Source organism: Megalops cyprinoides, chromosome 19 (genome assembly GCF_013368585.1).
Source record: "Megalops cyprinoides isolate fMegCyp1 chromosome 19, fMegCyp1.pri, whole genome shotgun sequence".
Lineage (NCBI taxonomy): Eukaryota > Metazoa > Chordata > Actinopteri > Elopiformes > Megalopidae > Megalops > Megalops cyprinoides.
In genome coordinates, this window is record NC_050601.1 from 18099731 (window position 1) to 18127572 (window position 27842).

At 42.5% G+C, this 27842-nt stretch overlaps 4 protein-coding genes across 4 annotated transcripts in view; 1 reads left to right on the plus strand and 3 right to left on the minus strand.

Moving 5' to 3' along the window:
• Positions 1–843: 843 nt before the first annotated feature.
• On the plus strand, positions 844–16548 carry LOC118793918 (angiotensin-converting enzyme-like). The gene is made up of 22 exons (XM_036552001.1): positions 844–876; positions 3059–3202; positions 4579–4770; positions 5174–5271; positions 5609–5781; positions 5912–6135; positions 6235–6379; positions 6627–6725; positions 7366–7571; positions 10143–10279; positions 10736–10894; positions 11609–11696; positions 12082–12225; positions 12534–12725; positions 13110–13207; positions 13292–13464; positions 13661–13884; positions 14558–14702; positions 14934–15032; positions 15301–15423; positions 15731–15915; positions 16190–16548. The coding sequence occupies exons 2-22, from the start codon at positions 3064–3066 to the stop codon at positions 16420–16422; spliced, it is 3276 nt and encodes a 1091-aa protein (XP_036407894.1). The 5' UTR covers positions 844–876; positions 3059–3063; the 3' UTR covers positions 16423–16548.
• Positions 16549–17721: 1173 nt separating this feature from the next.
• Positions 17722–18933, minus strand: LOC118794648 (Ig-like V-type domain-containing protein FAM187A). The gene has a single exon (XM_036552899.1). The coding sequence runs from the start codon at positions 18931–18933 to the stop codon at positions 17722–17724; it is 1212 nt and encodes a 403-aa protein (XP_036408792.1).
• Positions 18934–19570: 637 nt separating this feature from the next.
• On the minus strand, positions 19571–20838 carry ccdc103 (coiled-coil domain containing 103). Its single transcript, XM_036552900.1, has 3 exons — positions 20696–20838; positions 20331–20463; positions 19571–20065 (listed from the first exon to the last, which is right to left on the minus strand). Exons 1-3 carry the CDS (start codon positions 20836–20838, stop codon positions 19571–19573), a joined length of 771 nt encoding a protein of 256 aa, XP_036408793.1.
• A 4910-nt stretch (positions 20839–25748) lies between these two features.
• Positions 25749–27842, minus strand: part of LOC118794650 (deleted in malignant brain tumors 1 protein) — a 40520-nt gene continuing 38426 nt past the window's right edge. The window contains exons 26-27 of the mRNA XM_036552901.1: positions 26843–26932; positions 25749–25939 (exon numbers count right to left, since the gene is read on the minus strand). Of these exons, the coding sequence (XP_036408794.1) occupies positions 25749–25939; positions 26843–26932 (281 nt within the window). The remainder of the gene's footprint in view (positions 25940–26842; positions 26933–27842) is intronic.

The following is a 27842-nucleotide window of genomic DNA, read 5'->3' on the forward strand; positions in this document are numbered from 1 at the left end:
CTCTACAAAAATGGACTCATGCTAGCTGTTTGCAAGGCATCAAACATTTCCTTTACTCACCTCAGTCTCCTAGGCTGCCTGCCAGAGATTCTCATTTCCTGTGGTTGGGTGCTGGAGGGAAACGAATGAACCATGTCCTCACCTCCTGCCCCCACACAGGTAGAGGCCTCGCTGCAGAGGCAGGCCTTTACAGAGGCCTGGGGAAAGAAGGCCAAGGAGCTCTTCAGCGACGCCCTGGTGGACAGTTTCTCCGACCCCCTTCTGAAGAAGCAGATCAAGAGGATCAACATCCTGGGAGCAGCCAACCTGCCTGAGGAGGAGAGAGAGAGGGTGAGCGCTCACAAAGACAACTGCCCAGTCAACAGAGGGTCTCCTCTGTACCTGCCCTCTCATTGCTCCATGAGAACAAATATAAGGCCTCGCCCACAGATCAACTGACTACTGATTCCTTGATTCCTTGAATAGCACTATAGCATAGTGGGCTTTTAACTCAAAGATTCAATTTACAGTGGTGGTGTTGTTGGGGCATTACTTAACCTGAATCGTTTCATTAAATATTAGTACATCCACAAATATAAACTATGGATAAATCTAAGCGGTGCAGTTAAGTTCATATTCCCTTTACAGAATGTATTGCAATAGTCATAGCATGCTCCTCTGCAATTAGAGGAGGTACTCCAGTTAGTCCCTGCAAAGATCACTCAGTGAAACATGCTTTCCAAAACATACATGTCAGAATATTTTCCCAACCTGGACTGTAACAAGCTGACTTGATCTTTCAGCTGAACAGTATTCTCAGTAGCATGAGCAACATCTATTCCACCGCCAAGGTGTGTCCACCAGGAAAGACGGAGGACTGTTGGTCTTTGGAGCCCGGTGAGTCTAGTATTTTCTTTGGAATCAATTTCTCTTTCCCAAACAAAAGCTTCATTTTCCCCAAAACTGGAACCAGCTTGCTGGATTATCTCTTTTTTCAAAATTCCAGGACTTGCCTCATTTGTCCCATTGCACCTAGAAGTGCAGGGACTCGATTTCAGAGTTGCTTTGTGCAGCTGCCCAGCATACTGCTGTTGTGTCATGTATGAAAGAAACAGGGGAGGAATTGTTCAACAATTACTGGTCCCTTCTGTCAGAGCTAAATGTTAATGCAGCAAAATTATATTCTAAACAAAGCAGACTTTGACCTTGTTGCAGCGAAATTCCATTTTGACATTTGTTCAGTTTCTTCACCAGGGTTCAATTAATCAACAGCATTGTATTGAGCGTTGTTTTACATTTCTGAATGCTAGCCAGCTGTTTTTGAGAAACTTGACACCCTTTGCTAAACACCAAATAGGGGAAAAATTCCATCAGCAGTTGAGTGCATAATCACAGTTCTGTCATATCTCTTCAATGAAAGAGTTGATTATTACTTTAGGGCTTCTCGTTCATAATGTGAGTATGTATTACGCGCAGAAAATGCAGCCAGAAGTGGCTTAACAGTATTTACTTAAATGTGGCAATCTTCCCTCCAGTTTCAGGCTGAGCGCTATGGCCCCAGGTTTGAAATGGGTCATCTACCAACAATGTTTGTGAGCTCATGGTGATGGAAAAAATGGGCTTTGTCTCACCAGGGGTAGGGATGTGGAGGTTGTACAGCATGTCCACCTCACAAGGCTCTCTGCACTCTCTGACTTATGAGGTGCCAGCAAGTTGCTTCAATGACATCACTAGAGTAGCACCCTTCCTCCTGTTAGAGCCTACTTCATTGTGGTGTGCTGTGGGTTTTTGCAGAATGTTAAAGAGATGCAGTGGCACGTGTGTGTATTGGAGGATTGAGTTTGCCTTGCCCTCTGCTCCCGTATGATTGTACAGGTTGATTTGGTGAGATGACCACAATGCATGTACAATGTTAAAAACATGAGTTAATAACTATTACCTAAATTACAAACTAAATTCAAGCTATCTAATTTTGACAACTGGTTTTAAAACTAAGCAATGTTGGCTAAATAATACATATAGGCTTCAGAATTCATTGTCATGCACACATGGTGTCATCCCACTCCTCACAAAAACAGGCTGCATCAATTCAAACCTGGACATGAAAAAAAGTTGAATGAATGATAAGCTACTTGACCTTAAGGTGAAAACCAGTTTCAATTAACTGTATAAATTTCCTCAATTTCTTTCCCTCAAACAGTCCCTTTCAAACAGTGTCAAAGTAAACACTGTGAGGATGACGGAAACATTGAGCAACCAACCGCTCCCTTGGGCGTTATATTGTAGAGCATTTAAAATGATGAAGATAACCCCTGCCGTGGGCTGTTTTTTTAACCATCTGGCAGTCTTCAGCTTGCTGCTGTTCCGTGGGCTTTCTTTAGAAACACACACTGCATTGTTGGTTTCTGTTTTTTCATCCCTGGCCTGCACAACAATTTAATATACCCCCAGAGTGAGCGGCTCCTCTTTACACTACAATTACCCACCTGTTCATTCACCCCAGCTGAGCGCTAATATATTTTTATGTGTCTACAACACTCCCCTGCTCAGCCCATCTGAGAGTACATCACAGAAGCCTCCAGCCCCACCCTTTAGTCACATGGCTCAAGGTAGACAGGTGATCCGATTTCATACTGTTGATTGAGTCAGATTACTGTCTGAGTTGAGCTGCCCGGGATGAAACTGATACGATTGCTTGTTCTGGGGAATGATCCTGCAAACCGGGGAGTGGGAGAACACTTGGACTGTCTCTCCATTTTAAATGACATTCCTATTTCTCATAATAGAATTCAATTATATTTGATTGACTGATGTCTGAATAGATGCATTGATTGTAGACTTCATGAGTGAATGCATTTCTACTAGTAAGGTAGACGTTTTCATGCCTAATCACATACAGCATTCATACAGATACACACATTGGAGGGAGGGAACAATTCTGTGAGAAAAGGGTTGTAACAGGCATTTTATTTCAGGCAGTCCTTCCAGGAGGCCTTGTACAGTGCACAAAGAATCCATATTTTGCCCAAGCTCACCCTGCCTGCCTGACCTGACTTGGACTCTGGCCTCGTCCCTACAGACCTGATGGAAATGATGGCGACCTCGCGGAGCTACAAGAAGCTCCTGTACGCGTGGGAGGGCTGGCACAACAGCTCGGGAGTGCCCCTCAAGCAGCTCTATCCAGAGTTTGTGAAGCTCAGCAACCAGGCCACCCGCATGGACGGTGAGACCGACGCGGCGCCTCGGAGAGGGGAAGTGCCGGAACAGAAAGGGCAGAAATACCTCTGGGGTTGAGGGTCATTTACATTACATAACATTACTTTACAGTACATGCATTTAGCAAACAGTCATATCCAGAGCAACTTCCAGCACAAGACCTCACTCTCTGTCACTGTACCCTTTTCAGCCAGAGGCTTCAGGTCAAGTTCCACTTTAGGATGCCAGCCTGCACGATTTTATAATAAATTGTATCTCAGTCTCATCACCCCCTATAATTCGTCAAAGTACCTGTGAAGATACTAATTTCCTGGGTTGAAAACCGCTGCTTTAATGTAATAACACATTGCAAGACTAAATTCAGATCAAACCACAGTATTCAAAATGAGCTGATGTTTGGTGACTGCCAATACAACTTGTCAGTAATAGGTCAGTGTAACTAAGCCTTAGCAGCATTCATTTGGATACTAGTATTTTTGAAGTTTTGTTGTTATTAAATGGCCTTTCAGGCAACCAATAGGGTCTTCAGTTTTCCACATAGAGGGTCCCCAGTTTCACTTTGGCAAAACCAGCTTTATACATAAACCTATGTTGACCTAGTATCTCTGTGTATCACAGTATCTAAAAAGCAAATACTTCTATGACATATCCATACACTGATCACTACTTCCATAAGGAGGGAAACACTGCAGCTAATGTCAAGCTTACAAACAGGTATCTTTTCAATGTCTTTTTAATGCATTTATCTTGTAACTTTAATCATAAAATCATACATGGTCATCATACACAAAGAATAGTAAGCTACATGCAGGATGATAAAATACTATTATTACCTCCTGATCCGCTCAGTTTATCCTTGAAAGGATGTAGATCCCAGGAATTAAATCAGGCTCCTTTATTTACTTCCTGGTAACAACTGACGGAGAGAATTTCTCATTGTAGAGAGGCTGGCCGACACTTCTCCCATAAATGAGCTGAAAAAGAGCGAGGATTAAATAAAACCAATAACTTATTTTAAAACCCAAACAGACAAAGAAACCAGCCTATGCAAACCAAAAGCAGGGACAAAATGAGCCCTTCCCCCCTGTTCTCTACTCACACCTGTATTTCATCAGGCTTCAATGAGTAAGGTGTATCTTGTTAGCCAATTGACTGGTTCCCTTAACAAATTGCCAACATGTGCCAATGATTGACACACAATTGATAATTAGCTTCTAAGGAGAGGTGCTGAAAGCTCTCCTTCACAGCCATAATATTGTAAATTGACAAGACTTCAGACTGTACTTGCCAGGAAATGGCATTATGAGTATGTCTGAGGGACAGATGTCACACAGAGGTATGTGCGTCCTTGCGTATGTGCTCCATACGCTCTGTCCTTCCCAGGTTTTGCAGACACAGGTGCATACTGGCGGTCCTGGTATGAATCACCGTCCTTCCAGGATGACCTGGAGCAGCTGTACAGGCAGGTTGAGCCCCTCTACAAGAACCTGCACGCCTTTGTCCGTCGCAGACTCTACCAGCACTATGGCCCCAAGTACATCAACCTCAGAGGACCCATCCCTGCCCACCTGCTGGGTAGGCCAGCTCCTTCATGACACAGCAATAGATTTCAGTAAATGTCAATATATATTAAAATACCAGGAAAAAAAATATATAAGTAATATAATAAATTGTGTCACATTATGTGTTTCAACATATGTGTGTCACATAAAAGAGAAAAAAAAAAGTTTCAGTTGCAGGGGAACTAGGTTTGTAGCCAGAAGGGTGCAGGTTTGAGTCATGGGTAGGAAATACATGTTGTTCTATTGAGCATGGTGCTTAACCTCGCCATTGTCGATATGTAACATTTGTCAAGTGTTTGCTAATATATGCTACAGTATGCAGTAATAGTTGAGATTTTTACAAACTTTTGGGAGTTATTTAGGGTATGGCCAGTACCCCTGCTGGTCTCCAGAGTCACTTTAATTAATTTCTCCAGGAAATATGTGGGCACAAACATGGAACAACATCTATGACATGATGATCCCCTTCCCGGAAAAGCCCAATGTGGATGTGACAAATGCCATGAAGGAACAGGTGAGCCTGCTTAACATTTCTATTGCACTATTGTACTACACTCACCTGAAAGTGTCAGTATGGACCTTACAAAATAAACACCATTTTTTTTTTATGTTTTATGTTTAAATACAATATTATGATATTTTAAATTATATTTTGCTTACTACAGATTACTATCCTAATCAGTATTGTATTATGTTGATAATGTATTTGCTCCTCCAAAGTAAATTGCATAATTACATACATAAAATGACAAATAGATTCATTAGCTCATCTTTCCTAATTATCAGACGAACTCTGGAATGAGCTTCCTCTTTTTATCCAACACAAAGTTTTTCTCTCCCCATGGTCCTAGAATTGGAACGCCACCCACATGTTCAAGGTGTCCGAGGAGTTCTTCACTTCCCTGGGTTTGATCGCGATGCCACAGAAGTTCTGGGAAGAATCCATGCTGGAAAAGCCTGCAGATGGCCGGGAAGTGGTCTGCCATGCCTCTGCCTGGGACTTCTACAACCGCGAAGACTTCAGGTGAGAAGGGCCTAGGGTAGGGATTTGTATAGGATGCGGGTCTTCAAAGGTGTTTTGGCTCTGCTGTAATTTACACCCCATGGGATTATTGGTTGGCAATTTCCTGGGGCACTGGTTCCTTCACATGCAGGATCAAGCAGTGCACCATGGTGACCATGGAGCAACTCTTCACCGTGCACCACGAAATGGGCCACATCCAGTACTACCTCCAGTACAAGGACCAGCCTGTCAGCTTCCGTCGGGGTGCCAACCCGGGCTTCCACGAGGCCATTGGGGATGTCCTGGCTCTGTCCGTCTCCACCCCAAAGCACCTGAAAGAGATTGGCCTGCTCAGCACCCTGACTGAAGACCCAGGTGCAGACATCAGCCTCTGTTGGTCCCAGCTCTGATGTTGTTTTCTTTTCCCCTTTTAAGTTTAGCTTCCATTTGCATGTGATTTTTGTTTTCTTGCAGATAGTGACATCAACTACCTGCTGAAGATGGCCCTGGGGAAAATGGCCTTCCTGCCGTTTGGGTACCTCATTGACCAGTGGAGGTGGGGCGTGTTCAGTGGCCGCACACCACCTGAGCGCTACAATGCAGAGTGGTGGTATCTGAGGTAGGCCTCTAGGCAGATGCCTGTGTTTATTTTTGGTTTCGGAAAGCAGGGAATGGAAACATTACACTCCACAAAACTGTATGATGATAGATATCACCAATGCACCCCTCTCTGGTGTTAACTGCCACATGAATTGTTGATGACAGTTAGACATGGATGGCAGAGTTTGATGTGCCTGGTGCTGTGTGTTGATAAGACGCCCCAAGTATGGTCACACAGGTTTCTTTGTTCACTCTCTCCCTCCAAGAACCAAATACCAAGGAATCTGCCCTCCAACCCCACGATCTGAGGAGCATTTTGACGCAGGGGCCAAATACCACATTCCGGGAAACACACCATACATCAGGTGGGGTTTCTCCCTAATAAACTTCCTTGCCTGCTGTCACTGTGCAGCAATTACCTTTTGGGATTCTTATTTAAAAAAAAAAAACACACACACAAAATATAAAAACCAATGTGCTCCCAACTTCTGTGTTAAACGGCATAGTCCCAGCCCCATACGTTATAACATGTTTTCTTCTACTTAAACTTTGCATGCCTTTATAATGTAATTAGCTAGTAGTTTGGGGTTAAAAAATAATAGTGGGGTTCAGTGCAATACAGGGCACCTGTCTACAGAGCATCTCATCCATTCCTGTGGCTCTCTGTGTCTCTATAGATACTTTGTGAGCTTCATCCTCCAGTTCCAGTTCCATGAAAGGCTATGCCAGGCGGCCAATCACACAGGACTGCTGCACAAATGTGACATCTACCGTTCCAAGGCAGCAGGAGACATTTTAGCGTACGTACTGGGGAGATTCTCGTTGGGGTCTGGGGTCAAAAAGCTTACTGAGCGCGCCTCCTACAGCAGCCTTATAGTGAAGTCAGAATCAGAGTTGAGCTAACATTTTAGGTCATTCCGGTAAAACACACTGAAAATATACAGGCAGGTAAAATGTTGCAGCGATGCATGCTCTCAAGTGTGTCTTTTGGTTGGTTTGATGAAGGAAAGTTCTCAGCGTGGGCTCCTCCAAACCTTGGCCAGACGTGCTGCAGGAGGCCCTGGGGACAAACAAGATGGATGCTGGCCCTCTCATGAACTACTTCAGCCCCATCACCCAGTGGCTGCAGGAGCAGAACAAGGGAGAGACCCTGGGGTGGCCCGACTTCGAGTGGAGACCGCCAATACCAGAAGACTACCCCGAGGGCATCGGTAGGAGAACTGCAGAGGCCTAGTTACCCTGCAACATTCTGTCAATGCTAGCCATTCAACAACCAGACATGCCCTGCAGCTAGCCTGGGGTGGAATACTGTGGTTGTCACTGTGAATTCTTGACAGAAGTTTTTTATCCTGCCAAATATTCTCTATCAGTAGCAACAAGATATCTGACTCTGTACTGTACCAAATTTACCTATTTTTCTGTTGTAATATTAAAGGAAAAAAATTCTGGCCTTTCCTTTGGCGAACTTCAATTTCTATCTTCAGAGCTAATTTGTTCAACAATTCAAGTTCAACAATAGCGACCAGAGCTTCTTAGTCAGACCAGTAGAGATTACAGGGTGTGTGGTGTCCCTAGTAGTCTCTGATTTCACATCCTTGATTGAAAAGGCAGGTATAAAGATTATTAAAGATGAGTCTGGCTTCAGGTGATCAGCCCATTCACCAAAATAACCCACCTGGTCTGTCATGTGATTTGTTTGCAGTCATAGTTCAAAGCCAGTCAGAGAGAAAGAGGGTGCTTGTATGTGAGGTAAACATAATGACAGGCGTGATACTGTTCAAAAAAGGGATTCAAAGAAGCACTGTTTCAAAAATCAGTCCAATCAAACCACACACTTCCAGGACTATTCAACTGAAGCTCAGATACATGCAATGTATCGGTACTGTAGGATACATGTTGTTTATCTCATACTTTGAATTTTACAGATAAATCACCTTTCAGTACACCTCATTATTCTGCTCCACTGTGCTTTTCAAGCTACACCAATTATTGTATTTACTTTGTGTTGAAAGGATAAGAACAAAATAGCTGCTCCACTGCCTTTTGGGATGTTTCCCTTGTTCTTCCCTTTCAGATTTATAACAGGACACTCAGGTCCTGTCTGCCATGGTGAGTCAGTACTGTGATGAATGGTGATTGGTCCCTAGTCATGAATCACTGGAGGCTGGGCTGTAGACAGGGCTGTAGACAACTTGTGTTCTCACTGCAGTGAAAAGGGATTGTGATAAGGTTTTTAGTGCCGAAAAACAGGAAGTTCATAGCACTGTTCAGACAGCAACGTTAGTGGTAGAGCATATGCTCTGTATCAGCTCCTCCCTCTCAGCTTGTTTTGATGTGTTTGTCCACTCAGATCCAAACTATTAGCCAAGTGTCAGGATTCATCACTTACTGTTATCTTGTGCAGTCTCCAGCAGAGACCTCTTGATTATATTAGCTTGTGCAATATTCCCATTTATAATCAAACAACCTATTTATGAGGACATAGCTACTGCAACACAATACCAAATAAGCCTAACCGAGCCTCTTGGGATATTTGTTCTGCAGGAAGCTAAAAAATTGTTTATATACAACAATTTGAGCATTGTACAATGTGGAAACCCATGTGATTTTAACTCCACAAATGGGCTGAAGGCTTAAAGAGGGGCTTAGATTAAACACAACACTGTAGCACAGCATTCATTAACAACTGATCATCCAACTACACTGAAAATTCTTTAAGCCTAGCTTTTACAGTTTATTTTGCAGTTTCCTCTTTTTTTTCAAACTTCAACCTTGAAAGAGGCAAGTGTTTCTCAAAGCTGGTCTGTCATGAGAAAAGCTGTCAAATCCTAAGAGCCAGACAGCAGCTCTTTGTTAATTTACATGCAGCAGTCTGAATAAAAAATTCTTTTTCTTTATTTTTCTCAGATTGTCCTGTTTTGTAGAAATTTGATGCACACATGTTACACAAGTCATGCTACTTGAACATGTTAACATCAATGCAAATCTATGCTTCAGTATTTAGCTCTTTAATTTACAGTTAGGTAGGTATGCATATCGAAAAGGAAGGTTAGCTGTAGAGAAATCTCCATTTCCTTCCCACAAGAATGTCATGCTCTGAAATCAGGTAGCAACATATTACCACTGTCATGCATGAGTGAAGAATGGATTTCTCTGCACTTTTTTCCTATGACAATATTAGCCTTCAAATCATGTGCAAGTGGCTATCATGACCCATTCAAGCAAATAATTTTTAGAAAAATGTTGATATTCCTTAAAGTTTCTGCATACATCTTCTCACTGTTTTCCCTTTTACCTTCAATCCCCAATATACACTGTAAAAGTGAGGTCCCATCCCTCAGGCCTGTTAGCACAGAGCTAGCGTTCTGCTAAAATTCACTTCAAATCCCATGCAGCAGCAACTGTCTTGACATACAAACAGAACACTATACAGTACAGGCAGTGCATTTTTGGAGACTGTGTGTTATTGCATTTATATGATCACACACCTATTCCAAAGAATGAGTCACAGCATCACTGTTTTAAGCAATGCAAGGTGAACAATAGTTTCTGGGTTCATATGAAGGTTAGCTGAAATTAAGAAACAATGAAAGCATTTTAGTTTAGCTAATGTTCCTAGTTAATAAAACAAATGAAGAGCAGTTCATCATGGATGCTTTCTACAGTGAAGGTAAGGAACAGTATGGTAGGTATTCCAAGTTATGAACATTCTAAGGGAACATGCAAAAGTTATGGTACCTTGCACATCCATTTCCCCTACCTCCTCTTCTTTTTCCCTCCAGATAAGATTGCAGACGAAGTCGATGCCAAAAACTTCCTAGCTGAGTTCAACAGCACTGCTGAGACGGTGTGGAATACCTACATTGAGGCCTCCTGGAAATACGAGAGCAACATCTCTGAGCACAACAAGCAGGTCATGGTAAGGGCCTACCCAGCTGCTTCAGTCCAACCTGTCATTTACCATCAGGCTTACAGTTGAACTCACCTCTGACCAAACAATCTCAACAGCCCCTCACAAACAAGCTGTCACATCAAATAGACACTGGGCACAATCAAACTGATGCATCTTCTCACAAAAAGTTCATTGAGAGCAAAAAAAAAAAAACACACATTTGAAAGCATTTCTAAAAATACTGTATTGTTGTGGGTTATGTTGATATATGCCTGTGGAAACCATCAATAATTGTGTGATTATTTAATATGTGATATAAGAGTTATGTTACCACAGCTCTGGGCCTTTGCGCAGTTGACAAGGTGGCTATGACAGGGAAGAGCGTTTAGTTTGCTTAAAACAGAGGTCACTGCTGGAAATCATTACAACTCCTCGCCGTGTCCACTAACATCAAACCATTAAAAAAACGCATTTCCCCTACAGCTGCAAAAGAAATTGGAAATGTCCAATCACACGCTCACATATGGGCTTAAGGCACGGGAGTTTGATCCCACTGACTTCCAGGACCGGTCCTTGAAACGCATCCTGAACAAGATGAAGGACATCCACAGTGCAGGACTTCCTGAGCAGGAACTGAAAACGGTGAGCATTTGTCACACTGTACCCCCACTGACCCGACATGAGCAGCTTTTGATCTAACCAGAAAATCACCAAGTAAAAAAACAAATCACTTGGATTTTAAGTTATGAGCCAAGCACAGGCCCCCTGAGAGGGGTAATGCCATGCCCGCATAATAGGTTTTACAGTTATAATGGTTACAGGAAAAGGAGTTGTTCTCACATGGCCAAAACATGGTCTAAATGTGCGTCCCAGCTGTCAGAAATCTGCAGCCCTTATGCTTTCATATCTATTTCTTTCTGCAGCTTGTTAACACCTGGAACACAGGTGATTAAACCCAGTCAACAGTCATGATTTAGAGATTAATACCTTATTAATCAGAATGGATCTCCAGTGGCCACCACCAAATAAAGGAGACTTGACCAAGGTCCTGTGTGCACTTAACCACTAAATTGAAAGAATTATTTTCTTGGATATATATTCTTCCTTGATTCTGAGATTATTATTGGTTAGAAAAAAGACATAGGGAAAACCTGTTGGATCATAGCCCTGCAGTATCGTAAATTAGTAGCCATGGTGCCAAAAAAAGTAGACATGAAATACAGGACTATATAAAACATACATGACAAAAATGCTGCTGCTTCTGGTTATAGCTGTGAACATGCCTTAGAATTACAATGTCCTTGATTTTATTAAATGCATTTGATTATAGTCAGAATACCCCTGATTTTCTCTCAGTACAACAGTCTAGTGGCTACCATGGAGACAAAGTACAGTGTGGCCGAAGTGTGTCGAAAAAATGGATCCTGCCATCCTCTGGAACCAGGTCAGGTCAAACACTCATGGGGCTTTGAAATGTTCTTCCACCACAGATACTGCTTAACAAAATAAATGTCAGAAACTGAATTTCGATAGGACATTTTTAAATGGTCACCATATGAGGATAAAAGAATGGGCCATCCTAGCTTCCACAGACTGGAACAGCATTATGCCCTGGCCTTTTTAAATAAATAACCTTGAACATGAACATGTAATGGCAGTCACTTGAGCAATAAATGTCTTTAGGAAAGACCGCAATTCATTCACCCACCCGAAACAGATGTCCACTCAAAGTGCTGTAGCTACAATGATAATTGCAATGTTAAATCACTTTACATGATAATTCTGTAGCAATGTCATAGACTTTTAGTGTTCTCTGTGTCATGCTGCAGACCTCAATAAGATACTGGCTGAGTCCAGGGACTACAAGGAGCTGCTGTTTGTCTGGCAGGGCTGGCGCAATGTCTCTGGCAAGGCTATCCGTCAGGACTACCTGAGATACGTAGAGCTTGCTAACAAGGCTGCCAGGCTCAATGGTGAGGTTTGAGAAATGTTCCATAGATTTGAAAGCAGACACAGTGTGGAATGCAGGCACAAGCGACTAATGGCGGTGACAACTGCACCGCCAAGTGAACACAATAATGCTCAATGCAGCAATGTTGGTCTAACATTAGAGAAATGTGACATATACAATATGAGATGTGTCTCATGTCCCACCTTTACAAATTTACGGTCCGATCACATCACTTCCAGTTCCAGTCCATTCCAATTTGACTGCCACCAGATGCAATCAGTTGCTATCCCACAACCCCACAATCCAGAGCACTCTTGTTCTCCCTGGCAGGTCACTCTGACAATGGGGCCTCCTGGCGCTCTGTGTATGAGACGCCCACGCTGGAGCAGGACCTGGAACGGCTCTGGAAGGAGCTGGAGCCCCTCTACCTCAACCTACATTCTTACGTGCGCCGGGCACTGTACAAGAAATATGGACCCAGACATGTCAACTTGCGGGCCCCAATCCCCGCACACCTGTTGGGTAAGGACGATCAATGAGCTGTTGCAACAAAAGCATAAGAAGCGAAGCAGACACAACAATCTCAGTCTAATGAAGGCTGCCACTCTATGGACTGAATTCTGAGGAGCATACGTGTGGATGGGTCTGTTGCTATTTCAGCGTAGTCGACTGGCTGTGCCTTGGGAACCTGCAGGATTTAGGCCTTGCAGAAACCAGGCAGTGAGATGACTTGATGAGCAATAATGGGAAAAAATGTGGGTGACAGAATGTAGTAGAATGTAGGTGAATATAGTTAGAGCTGAGATCAGAGAAAGTAAGCCACTGACTGAGGCACTCTTTCTGAAGCAAAAAAGTAATTATTTGCAGTGCTATGTCTGAACAGCAATGATTTTTTTCACCTGCCAGGTAATATGTGGGCTCAGTCTTGGTCGAATATATATGACCTGTTGACCCCCTACCCTGATGCCATCCAAGTGGATGCCACACCCGCAATGGTTTCCAAGGTAAATCAGATACATTGGACACATTGGAGTGACAATAATGGAAATTAAAGACGGGTCAATAATTGAAGTGTGTCAACTTTTCAGGGCTGGGATGCCAAGCGGATGTTTGAGGAGTCGGACCACTTTTTCACCTCCCTTGGCCTTCTGCCTATGCCTCCCGAGTTCTGGAACCAGTCCATGCTGGAGAAACCAGCAGATGGGCGCAAGGTGGTCTGCCACGCCTCTGCCTGGGACTTCTACAATCGCAAGGACTTCAGGTGCAGAGCAGGGCCCAACCTAATCCAACACCCCTCTACCTCTCTGCATCTGAACCCAACTACCACACAATGTTTTCACAGCAATTTTGGTAACATTATTGGAATTCTAATGATTGGCTGATTCATGATGAATTTGATAAGCACTGTCTCATGGTTATACAGGTGCTTTGTGTTCTCTGGCGGTTTTCCTCAACAGGATCAAGCAGTGCACGGTGGTGACCATGTATGACCTTGTCACCGTGCACCATGAGATGGGCCATGTGCAGTACTTCCTGCAGTACAGGGACCAGCCCCTGTCCTTCCGGGACGGTGCCAACCCGGGCTTCCATGAGGCCATCGGGGACGTGCTCGCCCTCTCTGTTTCCACCCCTAAGCACCTACACAGCATCGGCCTTCTGGACAAGGCGGAGAACAACCCTGGTAAGCTCATCACCATCAGCACAGCTACCTTCAGCTTTCTCACCTTTATTCACTGTGGGAAGCCTTGGCTGCCCAGTGTGTAGTAGAGTCACTCTAAGCAGATTCTTCCCACAAGCACTGATCTGGGCTTAGCCCTCAAAACTGTTGATCTCGCCTGAGTTATTTTAAGGAAGAAGCTGAACCTGATCTAGGGCCATTGTAATCTAACAACAAATCCAACTATGCAACTATGGTTCACTAGGGTTAGTGTAGTGTATGTTTGAGTCAAGTCCATTACTTGTTGTCTCACAGTAGCAAATAAAATAGATGAAATTATTGACATTTGTCACTAGCCCACCAACATCCACTGATCATTGCATGAACACTGCAGAATTCACTAATTTCTTCCCCCATCTTAGACTGTAATATGTGTTATAGCTAATGTTCCAAATTCTATTGAAGCACTGCCCCCTTTTGTTCAAAATGGGAATTACACCAATATAAGCCACACATTAGGACAACTTCCACCAAATCTTCTCCACATTTTATACTTGTTTTTCTTGCAAAATTCTACATTGATTGCATTATTGCATGTTTTTGAACAGTCATTCTAATTGTACCTAAAATGTACTCCTCAAAAATGGCAGCATAAACATGAAAATATGCCCTGACATCCTACTATTTTTGGTGACAGAGAGTGACATCAACTACCTGATGAAAACTGCCCTGGACAAAATTGCCTTCCTGCCCTTTGGCTACCTGATGGACCAATGGCGGTGGAAGGTTTTCGATGGCCGGATCTCCGAGGGGGAGTATAACAAGGAGTGGTGGAACCTCAGGTGAGACTCCTACCTTCCCACTCTTCTCAGTTTGTTCACACACCCAACCAAAGTCGGTCCTGTTCAGTAAATTATAAATTGTTAAGATAATATGCTGATCTTCATTCTATTCACCCCAAACCAACTCATACAATTTAAAATGGAATCAGTTGTACATATTGTCCAAGTTACTGAATTATTTCACTGTTCCCACTTGGCCCTTATGTCCTCTCTGCCCTCCTGGCCCTTCAGAATTAAATATCAGGGAGTGTGTCCACCCACAGCCCGCAGTGAGGATGACTTTGACCCTGGAGCCAAGTACCACGTCCCTGCCAACGTACCCTATGTCAGGTATGAGTGCATGACTCCTGTACTCCTGTAGGTGCAGTACCCAGCATTGCTCATGTACACAGGGCTCAAGGCAAAGTTTCCATAATGACCATTGTGACAATGAGCTCAGTCTGGTGGTCATGCTTCAGTTGTGATCCAGTTGCTATCCAGCTGTGAAAGCTAAATGTACAGCAGATGGAACACATGGGTCGTATGTTAATGAAATAGTCTATAGGTGAACACCGCTCTGTACCTCCAATGTCAGCAGAAGGACTTCTCTGTCATCCAGGTACTTTATCAGCTACATCATCCAGTTCCAGTTCCACAAGGCTCTGTGCAAGGCCGCCAATCACAGTGGCCCATTCCACCGCTGTGACATCTACCAGTCCAAAGAGGCTGGGAAGCTGTTAGGGTGAGAACCGTTGCTTTATATAGCATATTATCACCATGATGACATAGCCACAAGTAGCTGAGTGTTCTGTCCTGCTTTGAATAGGTTTCTCGATGCCTTCACATGGATTTGTAAACTAATTTAAGCTATGTAATACAATGCACTGTACACTAATGTTTAATTTCCCATTTTGTTTGAGTTCTACCTGCTGTGTTTAAAAAAGTTAATATATGTAGTGCTATTAAACATGCAAAATTCAGTGTTTAATATATTCAGTCTTTAAAAGTATGGACTTTATAACTAACCCTAACTGTGCTTTTCCAAGCAGGAATGTTATGAAATTGGGCTCCAGCAAACCATGGCCTGAGGCCATGACCTTGCTCACTGGTCAGCCCCACATGTCTGCCCTGCCATTGGTCGAGTACTTTAAGCCTCTCATCAACTGGCTGGAGAGGGAGAACAAGAAGAACGGGGACATCCTAGGCTGGCCCGAGTATGACTGGATGCCATCAAGTGAGTGCTAACTCTTAATCCCATTGATCCCGAGGACCTGTTGCACATTATGGCTGACACCTTCACCGAATCGTCTGACATTCTACATTGGTCCGGCTTGTTTATTAGTCAGTCTAGAAAGGTTTGAACTGGCCATTCACTCATAAAGCAGGATCTCACTTCATATACAGTACTGCAAGAAGAAACATTGTGAGATGACAAAGCAAAGCGGGTAGCCTCGGTGCAACTCTTGCCATCGTAACCCATCTGCACACAATGTCTCTGTTGTCTCCAGGTGAAGAGATAGGCCCAGGTCTGGCTCCCACTCTGACCACAACCCCCTCCGCCAGGGAGGGGAAGGTGGACTTCCTGGGGATGAGTCTGGACAGCGCAGCTGCAGCGGCGGGGCAGTGGATCCTGCTCGTCCTGGGCCTGGTCTTCCTCATCACCACTATCTACATGTGCTGCAAGAACAAGAGGGCCAGCAAACACAAGTCCTCCTCCATTCTGGAGTTGGGCACAAAATGAGAGACTTCCTTCCCCTCTCTCCCTGGACACTAGTGTGTAGGACACTGTGGCCAAAGTTGGGCTTTGTGACGGACTAAGACATTTGAGTTTACTGCTTTGTTTACGGTTGAGCAAATCTTTGCTATGGAGGGCACCACTGTTGTGCCTATTGGTTAGACTCAAATCTTAATAGAAGTTATTTCAAAATGCTGAAGAAGCACTCAACCAATATAATTTGATATGCTGTTGGGCTACCACACTACCAAACTACTTATTGAATAGACAGGACCTACTTCAGTGTATTCTGTTTGAATTTATTTAGGTCTGAAACAGCATGGAAAAAGATTTCATCATTAAATTTTGAATATATAATAATATCTTTCATGGACCAACTGTCCATGGATACCTTCAGAATCTATTCCTCTGCTAAGCCAGTTGAGTTATTCAAAGGCCAAAAATGCTAAATGCAAACTCCATCAGTAATGACTTCATCAATGTCACAACTAAACAGTTCAGTGTACTCATGTTCATCATTTCATAAGAAAGCACATATCAAATTATAGTGTTTTGGTGAAGTGCTTCTTTAGGTTATTGTTGAATAATTGTTAAGCCTACTTTGCCCTTCACTACTGAACACCTGTGTCTTTTTGTATGTGTTTTTTGTCTGCGACATTATTTTGTCTGTCCTTTACATTTTTTAGTGAGGTACATTTTGATTTTGGTTGATTATGCAACAGTGAACAGTTTTGTAATTTATTTATAGTATCTGGAGGTGGAAAAAAATGCTAAAATCATTTCATTGTCAAGTCAGACAATTATGTATGCAGTTTTTTAAATTATTTGATTCCATTTGTAAACTTACAGGTTTGTCCTTTATAGAACTAAAAAAATGGATGTAAGATCTGTCTCTTTGTATTTATTTGAAGAAATGGATGTAACGTGTGTAGTAATCATTCCAACACAAGTTTCAGTGTAACAATTCCTACATTTTTTATGTAAATGTAAATGACCTGGTAATAATGTACAGTATAGGCTTCATATGATCTAGTCCTTATATAATTCAACACTCCTGTACCCATAGTACAATGGGTTCCATTAATGGCAGTTTGGGACCAGCTTGGGCACCAACAGTAATTAAGAAAATTCCCTATACTTTATACGAAATAGTCATATAAAAGACAACGGTTCTACTTTTGTTGTCATTTTACAAAATACATACCTACATTGAGAGAGTGAAAAGTCACTTTATTTGATATTTATCAAGCTTTTCTGTTTGCGCCAGAAAAGGCCTGTCTGTAGAACAATAAAACATAGCTACAATTATGCCAGTTTCCCTTTTAGACATTTCCATGAAAACCTGAGCACCAGAAACAGGAGAAAAAGTAAGGTGTACGCAGCGTAGCATAAGAAAATAGCCTGCAGGGCGTACGTGGACTCAGGATCGGAGAGCTGGCGCTGGCGCCCTAGCCGCAGGTAGACCCCCAGTCTGATCTCTGCGGCAAGCTTGCCCTGCAGCCAGCAGTGGTAGGAGCCCTTATCTGTCAGCTTCACTGGGCGGAAGTGGAGGTGGTGTCCGGCGTCAATGTAGACCCGAGCTGTCTTGTTGAGGCCCTCCATGTACTGTGCCCGGTACAGCGGCACCTGCCCCCGGTCCCAGGCCACTGCATAGTGAGGCTTGGCCCCGGGGCAGGCCAGAACAAGCGGCGAGTCCACCGGGTGGTTGTGGTAGTAGACGGGCACCCGTGACGCCACTTCGTCATACCCGAGGAACTCCATGAGGGTCTTGCGCTCCACGTTCACCGCGGGCTCCGGCGGGCACGGGTAGTGGCAGCCGCGCACTGCCAGCTCCGCCCCCTTCTCCCCTCTGCCCAGCCGGAAGCGGTGCGGCACTGCGGAGGAGCCACAGGGGGCCACCCCAGGGGAGGATCGCATGTAGCGGACGTGCAGGTAGTCACTCTGGAGGTAGCACAATCCCACGCGGGTCTGCTCGCCTCGCACGCCGCAGCGGTCGCACACCGACCACGGCCAGAAACTGGTGAACACCTGGTACGGCCCAAGCCGGCCTATCCGTGCTGGCTGCTTGTGCTTTGGTGCTGGGACACCAGGCTTCTGGTGGAATGAGATCCGCCGGGCCTGTTGCACATCCACGTCATAGCCATAGAAAAACTGCCCTGAGCTGGTCCCGCACACGTAGTGTCCCGTGTCTGCCTCCTGGGCCCGGAAGATGAGGAGACTGAAGAGGCGAATGGAAAAACGACTCCGCAGGACAGTCCCGTGGCCCACCTGGGATGAATCCACCACGGAAGTGCCATCAAAGTCGGTCAGGACTCTAGTCTTGTTGCTGCCCAGGTGTTTCTGATAGTACCAGACCACGGAGTGGGCCTCCTCGGGTTTACAGCGGCAGGGAAGCTCGATGGTCATGTCCTCCAAGTACGCCGCACTTTCAAATGCCAAGAAAGCAGGACAGGCCTTCTTGGCAAATATGTCCTCCTTATCTTCTGGGGCCTCATAGGCAGACAGAAGTATGGGCATCCCAAGGCACAACTGTAACAGCAACAGTTGCATAGCAGCCCTCATGATCCATCTGTAACTTCTGGAAACATTCAGGCTGCCTGGGTGTAATGGACAGTGAATGAGCTTTTCAGCTTGTTATTATGAAGGAAGTCATTTAGAATGTTCAGTTAGTTCTACAGTCGGAATGTCTCACACAGAGGAGATTCCAAAGTCACCATGGAAATCACTGTAATTTCACTCTTACTTCACAGTGTGTGCTGTGTCATAAAAGGTTCCACTTTGAATTTTACAAGGCTACAATACGTTTTTTTTTTTAATACAACACTTTCCATTTAAGTCGTATTACAAAGCAATATCAATAGTATAAATTCAATCCTGTAACTGTAAAAGTCTGACAATATAGATAGGTTTAGAGTTGATATGGACACTTACAGTGTTGAATTAACACCACTGATTTTGCTGTGAGTTATCCTTGATGACAAAATAACCCTAATACGCATGACCTAACACATCTAAAAGGCTGCCCCTAATTAAATATACTGACATATATGAAAATCTGATTTTCTACAGTAAAATGATGGCTTTGTATGCTTAGCTGTGGGGCATGCAATCCAACACTTGTTCTAGGCCATTTTTAAGGTAGAGGGCATACTTCTCACTTAAGACACTCAACTTGAACACCATAGAGTTGCATTAAAGCTTTCAGTTTTTCTTCTACATTCTCCCACTCTGTAGTCTCATTGTGCTTTGGTAAGACTTTGTCTCCCTCAATGCCCGGCAACTCTGTGCACTGTTCATCTGTGGTTAAAGGAATGCCATCACCCACAATGCCCAGCAGCCTGCGGAAGAGCTGCAGACACCTGTTCCACTCCTCCTGGCTTAAGAAGGACACGTTTAGGCCAAAGCGGCCCGTCTGGGACATCCCCTCCAGGACTGCCACCACTGCGGTCACGTCCCCAGGCTGGAGACATTCTGATAGGACCGAGAGGAACTCGCCAAGGAGGCCGAACCCAATCTCTGCACTGAAGATCCGCCGGAGACCTTCCCCGCCCAGCGAGATCAGCAGGCGGTACCGGTCCGGCGCGCTTCCGCCGAACCTGCGCCAGTCACGGCTGAACTCTGCCGCTGTCCTCGGGTGGAGCTCAGACACCTTAGAGAGGGAAGGTCACATTCAAAATGAATGGTGGGGATCCCAAAGCAAGGGTAAAGATCCGTCATTCATGTGCAGTATACAATAGACTTAAGAATAAAAACTGTGACCACACTTTTGACTGGAACTGCATATGACTGGCAGCCTCATTCAATGTAGACAGTATAATATTCACAGCTGACAGTACATTAACCAGAATCTGAATCCCTGTATGTAACATTCACCTCACAAGCGAACGAATGTCTGAAGCACTTCCTTGACAAACCTCAATCACATCACAGAAAGCGCTGCCCTGCTGCTTGGTACCAGCTGCAATGGCATTCCATGGCTGCTTGCGTGGGGCTCCGGCCTTATCCTTTTTGTCCAGAGGTTTCAGGTGGGACGCCAACACTATGTCCCTAAAGGGGACAAAACAGAAATACCATTAATTTAGTATCTGAAACATTCGCAGCGTGCAAAGAGCCTCCAATCACTGCACAAACACAAAACTTACTAATTTTCTTCAGAAAATTCTTCAGACTGTATCCCAATGTACCATAAAGTTAATTAAATTGTGACAAAACTATAGTTTGCAATTGATGAAACATAACGCGGAGTAACATCCAAAGTATTCACTGTCAGGAAGCTCACCTAAACTCCTCATACGAGCCAACATTCTGATGGATGGCACGAAACTTCGCATCATTTTCTCTACGGTATTTCTTGTCTGCCGCCAGCGCAGACTGCAGTTCCTTCTCCAGTGCTGAAAAATTAATGACATCGGAATCCTCCATTCTGGATAGCATAACGATAACCGAAGGCGTCGTTAGTGGGGACAACTTCTGCTACTTCATCCAAAACCGACGGAGATTAAAAAAAACAAAAAAAAAAACAACAGGTCAGATCTTTCACATATACGACTCTGTAACTGATATAATGCTATCAAATTAGTGAAACCCAAGAGACGAGACTAGTTAAGCGCAAACGATAGATTACCACGATGATTGATTAACTTTACAATGAAATTACACTCATAGATGCAGAGAACACTTGTACATAACATGTCATGATCATAAGTTTGTAAGTTTTCTCTGCAACAGCGAACTTAGCAAGTTAGCCACAGCTCCTGTCAGCACCACATGCATAGCAACGTCGATGCCAGGAAAACATCATTACACGGAGTAATTGGCAACAACAGATTTATACCTACATGTGTGGCATCTAAATAACGTCTAGGTAAAGAACTTTATACGAAGATTAGCTAACGTTAGCAAAAGGAAGGGAGAAGGCATTTAAATCCCTACCTCTCGGTCTCCAAACTCATTAACGTTCCTGTTTAGGACGCGTCTCCATGGCAATGATCCCCCCTCCCCCTATTTGAAAGACCAGGCTACAAGGCGCTTCCTCCTTTACGCAGTGTTAACGTTACACCAGAGACATGTAGAGGCAATCTATTAACATTCCCTTAGTGGGGGTGATCCACTAACATGCTTTAATGCACATGTTCATTTTATTTAGATGTGCTGATGATATACAATCTGATTCTTTAAAAGTGCATCACAAACGGTCTATTCTGCTGCAACTCTACTGCGCTGCTAGTATTTGCTGCTAACTTCCGGGAACTATTGAGAGGCTCCACGATCCGCCACTGCTGTAAAAAAAAAAGTCTATTGGAGAGAACGGAGATGACGCGACTCTCTCTCTATATGGCTCTGCCTTACACTGCACAGCCTATATAACTAAGAGCTCTGCTATCAAATGTGTAGGAGAGCTATGCACGTAGGGCCTATAATACGTTTTTGACACGCAATCCATCCATCCACATAGTTGATATTTTTTACGACGGCACAACCAATCAGTTCTATCAGGAAAACGTATTCCCATAAAACAAGAAAAAACTGTAGGCCTACTGCGTATGTTGCAAAACTATATGTGATGGTGTAAGGAAATGCTGTTTCTGTGGCGCTGGTGTTCTGTCACCTTACCTGAGATTCTGAGAAACTTCACAAAGCGCTGATCTATTTTACATGCTCTTATTTATTCAAAGCAAACAATAACCAAGTCGACTATTTGTCCAGGCCAGAGACTAAAGACCAGCATGTGTAACATCAAGGACCGTTTCAATACAACATGAAAATAAACTGTATTTTTCTGTGGACAATGGTCCACATTCACAATAATCACAGTGTGATTTGTCCTTAACTCTAAGAAATTTGAGCCAGTGTTAGGTTTTCTCATTTCTCACAGTATACCATGAAATGAAAAAAAATGATAATTTCTCAGTCATTCATTATGGTTATACCACCATAATAAATTGAGCATTGTTTGAGAAAGTTTAGAGCAAGTTCCTTTTATGAATTAAAAGGACACAATAGACTACAAATATAGTCTGTCAGACAGCCTACCATACATTAAGATAGAAGACATTAAAGTTCTGAATTCAAACATTATAATGGTCCTTTCATTCAAAACATACCTATAAATGGTGCAAATATATATGTGTGGTGCTGATGCAAAATGGCCAATAGAACATATGTAGGAGGAAAAGACTATGCAGTAAAATTTGATGGGAAAGTGACTAGAGATTCACCTGTTACCTCCAGGGAAGTCCAGAAGATTCCCTGCTAGAGTGGATTCAGTTTCTGTATGTGGTTAATGGAGAAAGGAACACCTTATTTATGAATGACAAGTGCTGTCCTATGGGTCCTCTGTTTTGTTATCCCAGACAGGATATGACATGCACTTATACTCTGTTCTGGATACCTTTTAACACACTGTGCAGGAGTTATACTATACAACCTTGTGTTGCACTCTAAGACCAATTAGTCAATAGGACCTGACCTATCTCCTCAAATACACAACTTTAGCTGTAAACACGCATTCCTCACGTTTACCTCATTTTAAGCCTATTCAAAGAATTCATTAAAAAGTGTATAGTCACAGTCATTCTTCTCAATTATGATTTCTCGAATCTCTATTACTTGTCTTGTGATCAGACCTGCTCTGGTAATACTTTTAACCACTAGGTGGCACAAAAAGGAAACTTTTTGTTGGAAACGCGCTGCTGTGCGTAGAATACACTCAGCATTTAATGGTACTGACCATCTGAGACTAAGGCCACAATGAACATATTACAGTACTCAGCTGAAACGTACTTCCCCCATGACTCCTATACCTTGAAGACACAGCTACATACACCCAAGTGCACACACCTACAAACAACTTTTACTAAAGCTGATGGCTGATTGTAACTGAATTCATGATTTATAAATATCTCAGAGCCATAATGTGATAATGTGGCCCTACTGATGAGTTTGTAGGTCACAGCTATGGTGTCATTCCGGTTCTGGTGTAGAGGTTTCTGATAAGGATACAGTACATCTAAATGAAATGTGTAGTGTCCTAGGGTCAACGGCATTAATCCACTGGCAGAATCACTCCTCACAGGAAATCTAGGAAGTAGAGGCTCTAATCGCTAAACAAAAATAATCACACTCAAGCTACATTGTTACATTAAAATTTTAATACTTTTCATCTTCAAAATGATTCTTAAAAGAGGACAATAGACCTATTGTATGTAAGGCAATAATCATACTGTGAATCAGGAAAACCAAAGTGTCATCTATTCTAAAACAAACACACCCAGATAAAGCATTGCATGAAAATGCATGCCTTCAAAAGCAAAAACTTAACAGCTTTAGTACTACCAGACAAGGATAATCCCATGCCATATCTTGCAAAGTAAAATAGACAACTTTACATTAAAATTACTTCAATCAGAATACGTTGAGATATTTTCAATTTGGTTTATAACATAACAGCAATGGTAATAATGTGGTAAAACCAAAACATTTTTCATTAACACCAGCAAGAAAAATGCTTGGCACTTGGGATCAGTAGTAACACACTCTGAAAATATCCATGTCATTACAAAATCACTGGACATGCCAAACTTGTTGACATTCCTTTTTGTTAAGTAAAATCATGTAAAAAACAACTTCCAGGGATCATATAGGTGTCTTAAAAACATTGAAATGTAATATATACACAGGAATATGTATGTATTACATAGGACAAGTAAGATGTAGGCAAGATAAGGTCATCTTTCAAGACAAAAAATTTGTTTCATACCACAACAATATTTTTTTCCTTCAAAGATTCCATACATGGGAGCCCAAAATTGGATATATTCCTATTAGCCTTAGTCAGACAAAGAGACACAAGGCAGATAATGGAAGCCCTGCCTCTTTGTAAATCTGGGACTTCATCAAACACACACAAGGGTTCCCTTTCAAAGTCATGCACCTACTTGGTTCACAGTGCCTGTGCCTGACAAAAGTCCTTTGCTTCGTCTTTGCTTTGAATCAATCTAATGTGTCAAGCCTCATACCTCATATCAAGGGAGAAAGCCTCTCTAGTTATTTTTTATCGGGTTGTTTGCAGATTCATATTATTAATGCCAGAATGAGAAATCATTACAACCTAAAGAAATGAATAACTGAATTGAAGTGTGACAAGAGGGAGAATTGGTAGGTGTTTTTTAGTAAGTGTCCTTTAGTAGACAGTGTACTGTCTTGAGTTTCTCTCCTGTGTGCCAGAGCACATGTGCATAGCCCTGAAGAATCCCTGGAATCTTAGTCTATAAACATTTTGATCATTTCAGGTGTGCATACTGTAAATATCATGCTGAAGATTTTCTATTGCTGGCCTCTGCGCATCAGACCCCTCCATCTGATCCAGAATGAAGCTGTCTGCCTAATCTTCAACCAACCAAAAGGCTCTCATGTCTTTTCTCTTGGCTGGCTATGTGTTGTGGCTCAGAAGAAATTCTATACTCTAGTTCTAGCCACCCAAATAATCACTTTTCTGGCACAGATTCCAAACCCACATCTATTCAGAATACAGCTAGGCTCTTCATACTCATAAGTTAGTAGCTGTAAAATGGATTGCAAATTAAGCATAAAAGATAAGCTTTGTACCTCAAGCTTTTGCAGCAGTATAAGTTAAGCTGATACAAGCCTGTGATGTTTAAGGTTGTGCTGTGTAAGATTAAGGCTGTATGCCTTCTAACAGCACTTAATCCCATTGTGTCAATGTTTCGTACAATGACACTATATTTCAAGGACAGCACTAATTTTTTAGCATCCTTGCGCTAATTGTCCAACCCCATTGAATGCAATTTTATAGGTTGCTCTTGATGAGAGCATCTGCCAAATGACTAAATGCTAATGTTATGGAAATGTCTTAAAAGTGCTTACTTCCCAAGGTTCTCAAGGTTCCCATCAAAAGTGATGGATAACTCCGCACAATGTTAAGCTCATGAGAAATAGTGGGGAACTGCAATGGCCCTCAAGGGATAATTCATCAATACTTGGCACATCCTTTAAACAAATTCCTCATGATTTACTTCTTATTAGAATCACCATACAGTTTGGTTGCTATAACAATTTTGCATTGAGGGAATAAATCTTTCAGTTTTGAGACACATCACAAAATTCTTTTCTGGTATCTGAATCCTTAACTACATTAACTATGAACAATGAAAATTTGATTTGTTTTATCAGAATATATTTTTTAAAATTGCTGGCCTGCGGCCAATTATGAAAGAGATTTCTAACCCAGCTATGAATCAGTTTTGTCCGGCCATCTACTTTAATGTTTATGTTCGACATGCAAACCAGTCATTCTTTCCAGCCTCCTTCAATTAATTTTTACATGATATGTTTTCAGCCACAGAGTCTTCATTTTCTTGAGGTTGTTTGGGATTCTCAGGGACAGCTTCACTCACACCGACTTCCTCCTTAATCTCTTCACAGTCCCTCTCGGTGTCGACATTGGCTTCATTACCCTCCTCTCCAATGGCTTCTTCTCTGTTGGAGTAAGTGTTCATGACCCCTGGAGCACAAAGGTGTGTGAAAAATGAACCACTTGAAAACTTTCAATCATAATAAATAGTTAACCATTAAGGCATTAGATTAAGACATGCCTTGTACACACATGCATGTGTCAAAACACTCAGCGACAATTTATTTTAGGCACACTTTGCCAGACAGTGTTGATGGGATATGAATGTATTAATAATGATTTTTTTCCCATTAAAGGTGGTATGCAAGCCACTTGTGATTGCCATCTAGGGTATTATTGTCTGTGAAGATTTGGAGTTTTTTTAATTGGTTGATTTTGGGATTTAGCTTTATAAAAACTGACTTCCACTCATTTTCTGATCTGCAGTCATTCTGACCACCTTGGTCTTTGTATATATATGCAAACAAAAACCATTGATATTAGAATCTCTCTAACTATCCACTATTATTGTGTTTGTAAAATCATTTGAGTAATTTCTGAAATTTGAATGGACCTCTTGTAATAGAAGAAATAGATCATCATTAATATAGTCATACCCTGATCCTCTGGCTTTATTTGCACAATTAGTTAATTTAGTTAATTTGTAGCTTTACAAACTGATGAATTTCCCACATTACACAGCAGTGGAATATTTAAGCACAGGTGTAATAGACCATTATGTTAAAAATACCAAACCGAGTAAATGATTGGGCTAATTGGAAAATTAAGAGAAATGTTCAAAATTCGGAATGCCCAGTGTATCTACTCAAGCTGTCTAATGAGAATCTGTAGTAAATTTATAATTTACACTGATCATGCCACTAAAGTACAGTGTTACTTTGCAACAAGCACCAATGTCCGATGTGTTCGCTCCTCTGAAAAGAGGCGGGTACTAACATGCACTTCTGTCTTCCCTCTGAACTTCCAGATGTGGGTTGGATCTTCTCCCCGCACCCATATGACAGATGACGGCTGGCAGCAGTAAAAGGAGCATCAGCATCAGTGCTGCTGATACTCCAGAGATGATTGGCAGGACCAGGGAAGCTGAGGGTGAAGAAGAGCCACAACACAAGGTCTCTCACTGACCAGCGCAGATGCAAATGGCTTAAAATCAAGTCTGTTAAAACTATATATGCCAAATCAAAACGTGTACCTGCCTATAAGCATTACATGGTACTCCTGGAAAAAAAAAAAAAAAATCACCGACAACTTCCACCTTGTTTGTATAAAAATCTGCTTTGATTATTCAAAATGAAAACAAAAATTATGGGAAAGGTTCAATTTGTATAATAAACCACATAAACCCTCAGAAAAACTCCATTTAAGAGTTATCTATAGAAGTTGTCAACTAGCTTGTGGTATCATTGCAATATCTTGTGCGTTTCTTTTGTTGTTGTTGATATGTCACGGTACATAGGCAAAAGCCAGTTAGCTACATTACCTCAGTTTGCTAGATTCAGTTGGGCCTGTGTAGCTATACAGTCACTCCAAAGTGTTTTGAACATGTTCAAATTAATGACTGGGTGTGTATTAAGTTATTGGTGAGCACTGGACAGACACCATATTTTTACATATAGTGCTTTTGTTCTTGCTCTTACTGAGTGGAGGCACTGCCATTTAATGCCATTTAATATCATTACCAATTATGTCAATAGCATTCAACTGAAACAGGTTATCCTTTATCCATTGCTATCAATACATAATCATAGATTGTAATATTTTAACATTTAGTCTAGAATGTCTGGAGGCAACCATGCTTAATTATTGGGGATCAAAAGGGGGCATGATCTATGAATAACCCTATATGCTACAGCAGAACCCAGGGCCCCAACATTGTATACTCTATAGAAATTGGTCATTGTCTATGGTAGGGTGTTAAGTAAGTAAATAATTAAAATTACATTTTGAGGATAATGCATCTTTCATTATCCATATCAAAACTCCCCTCCACTAG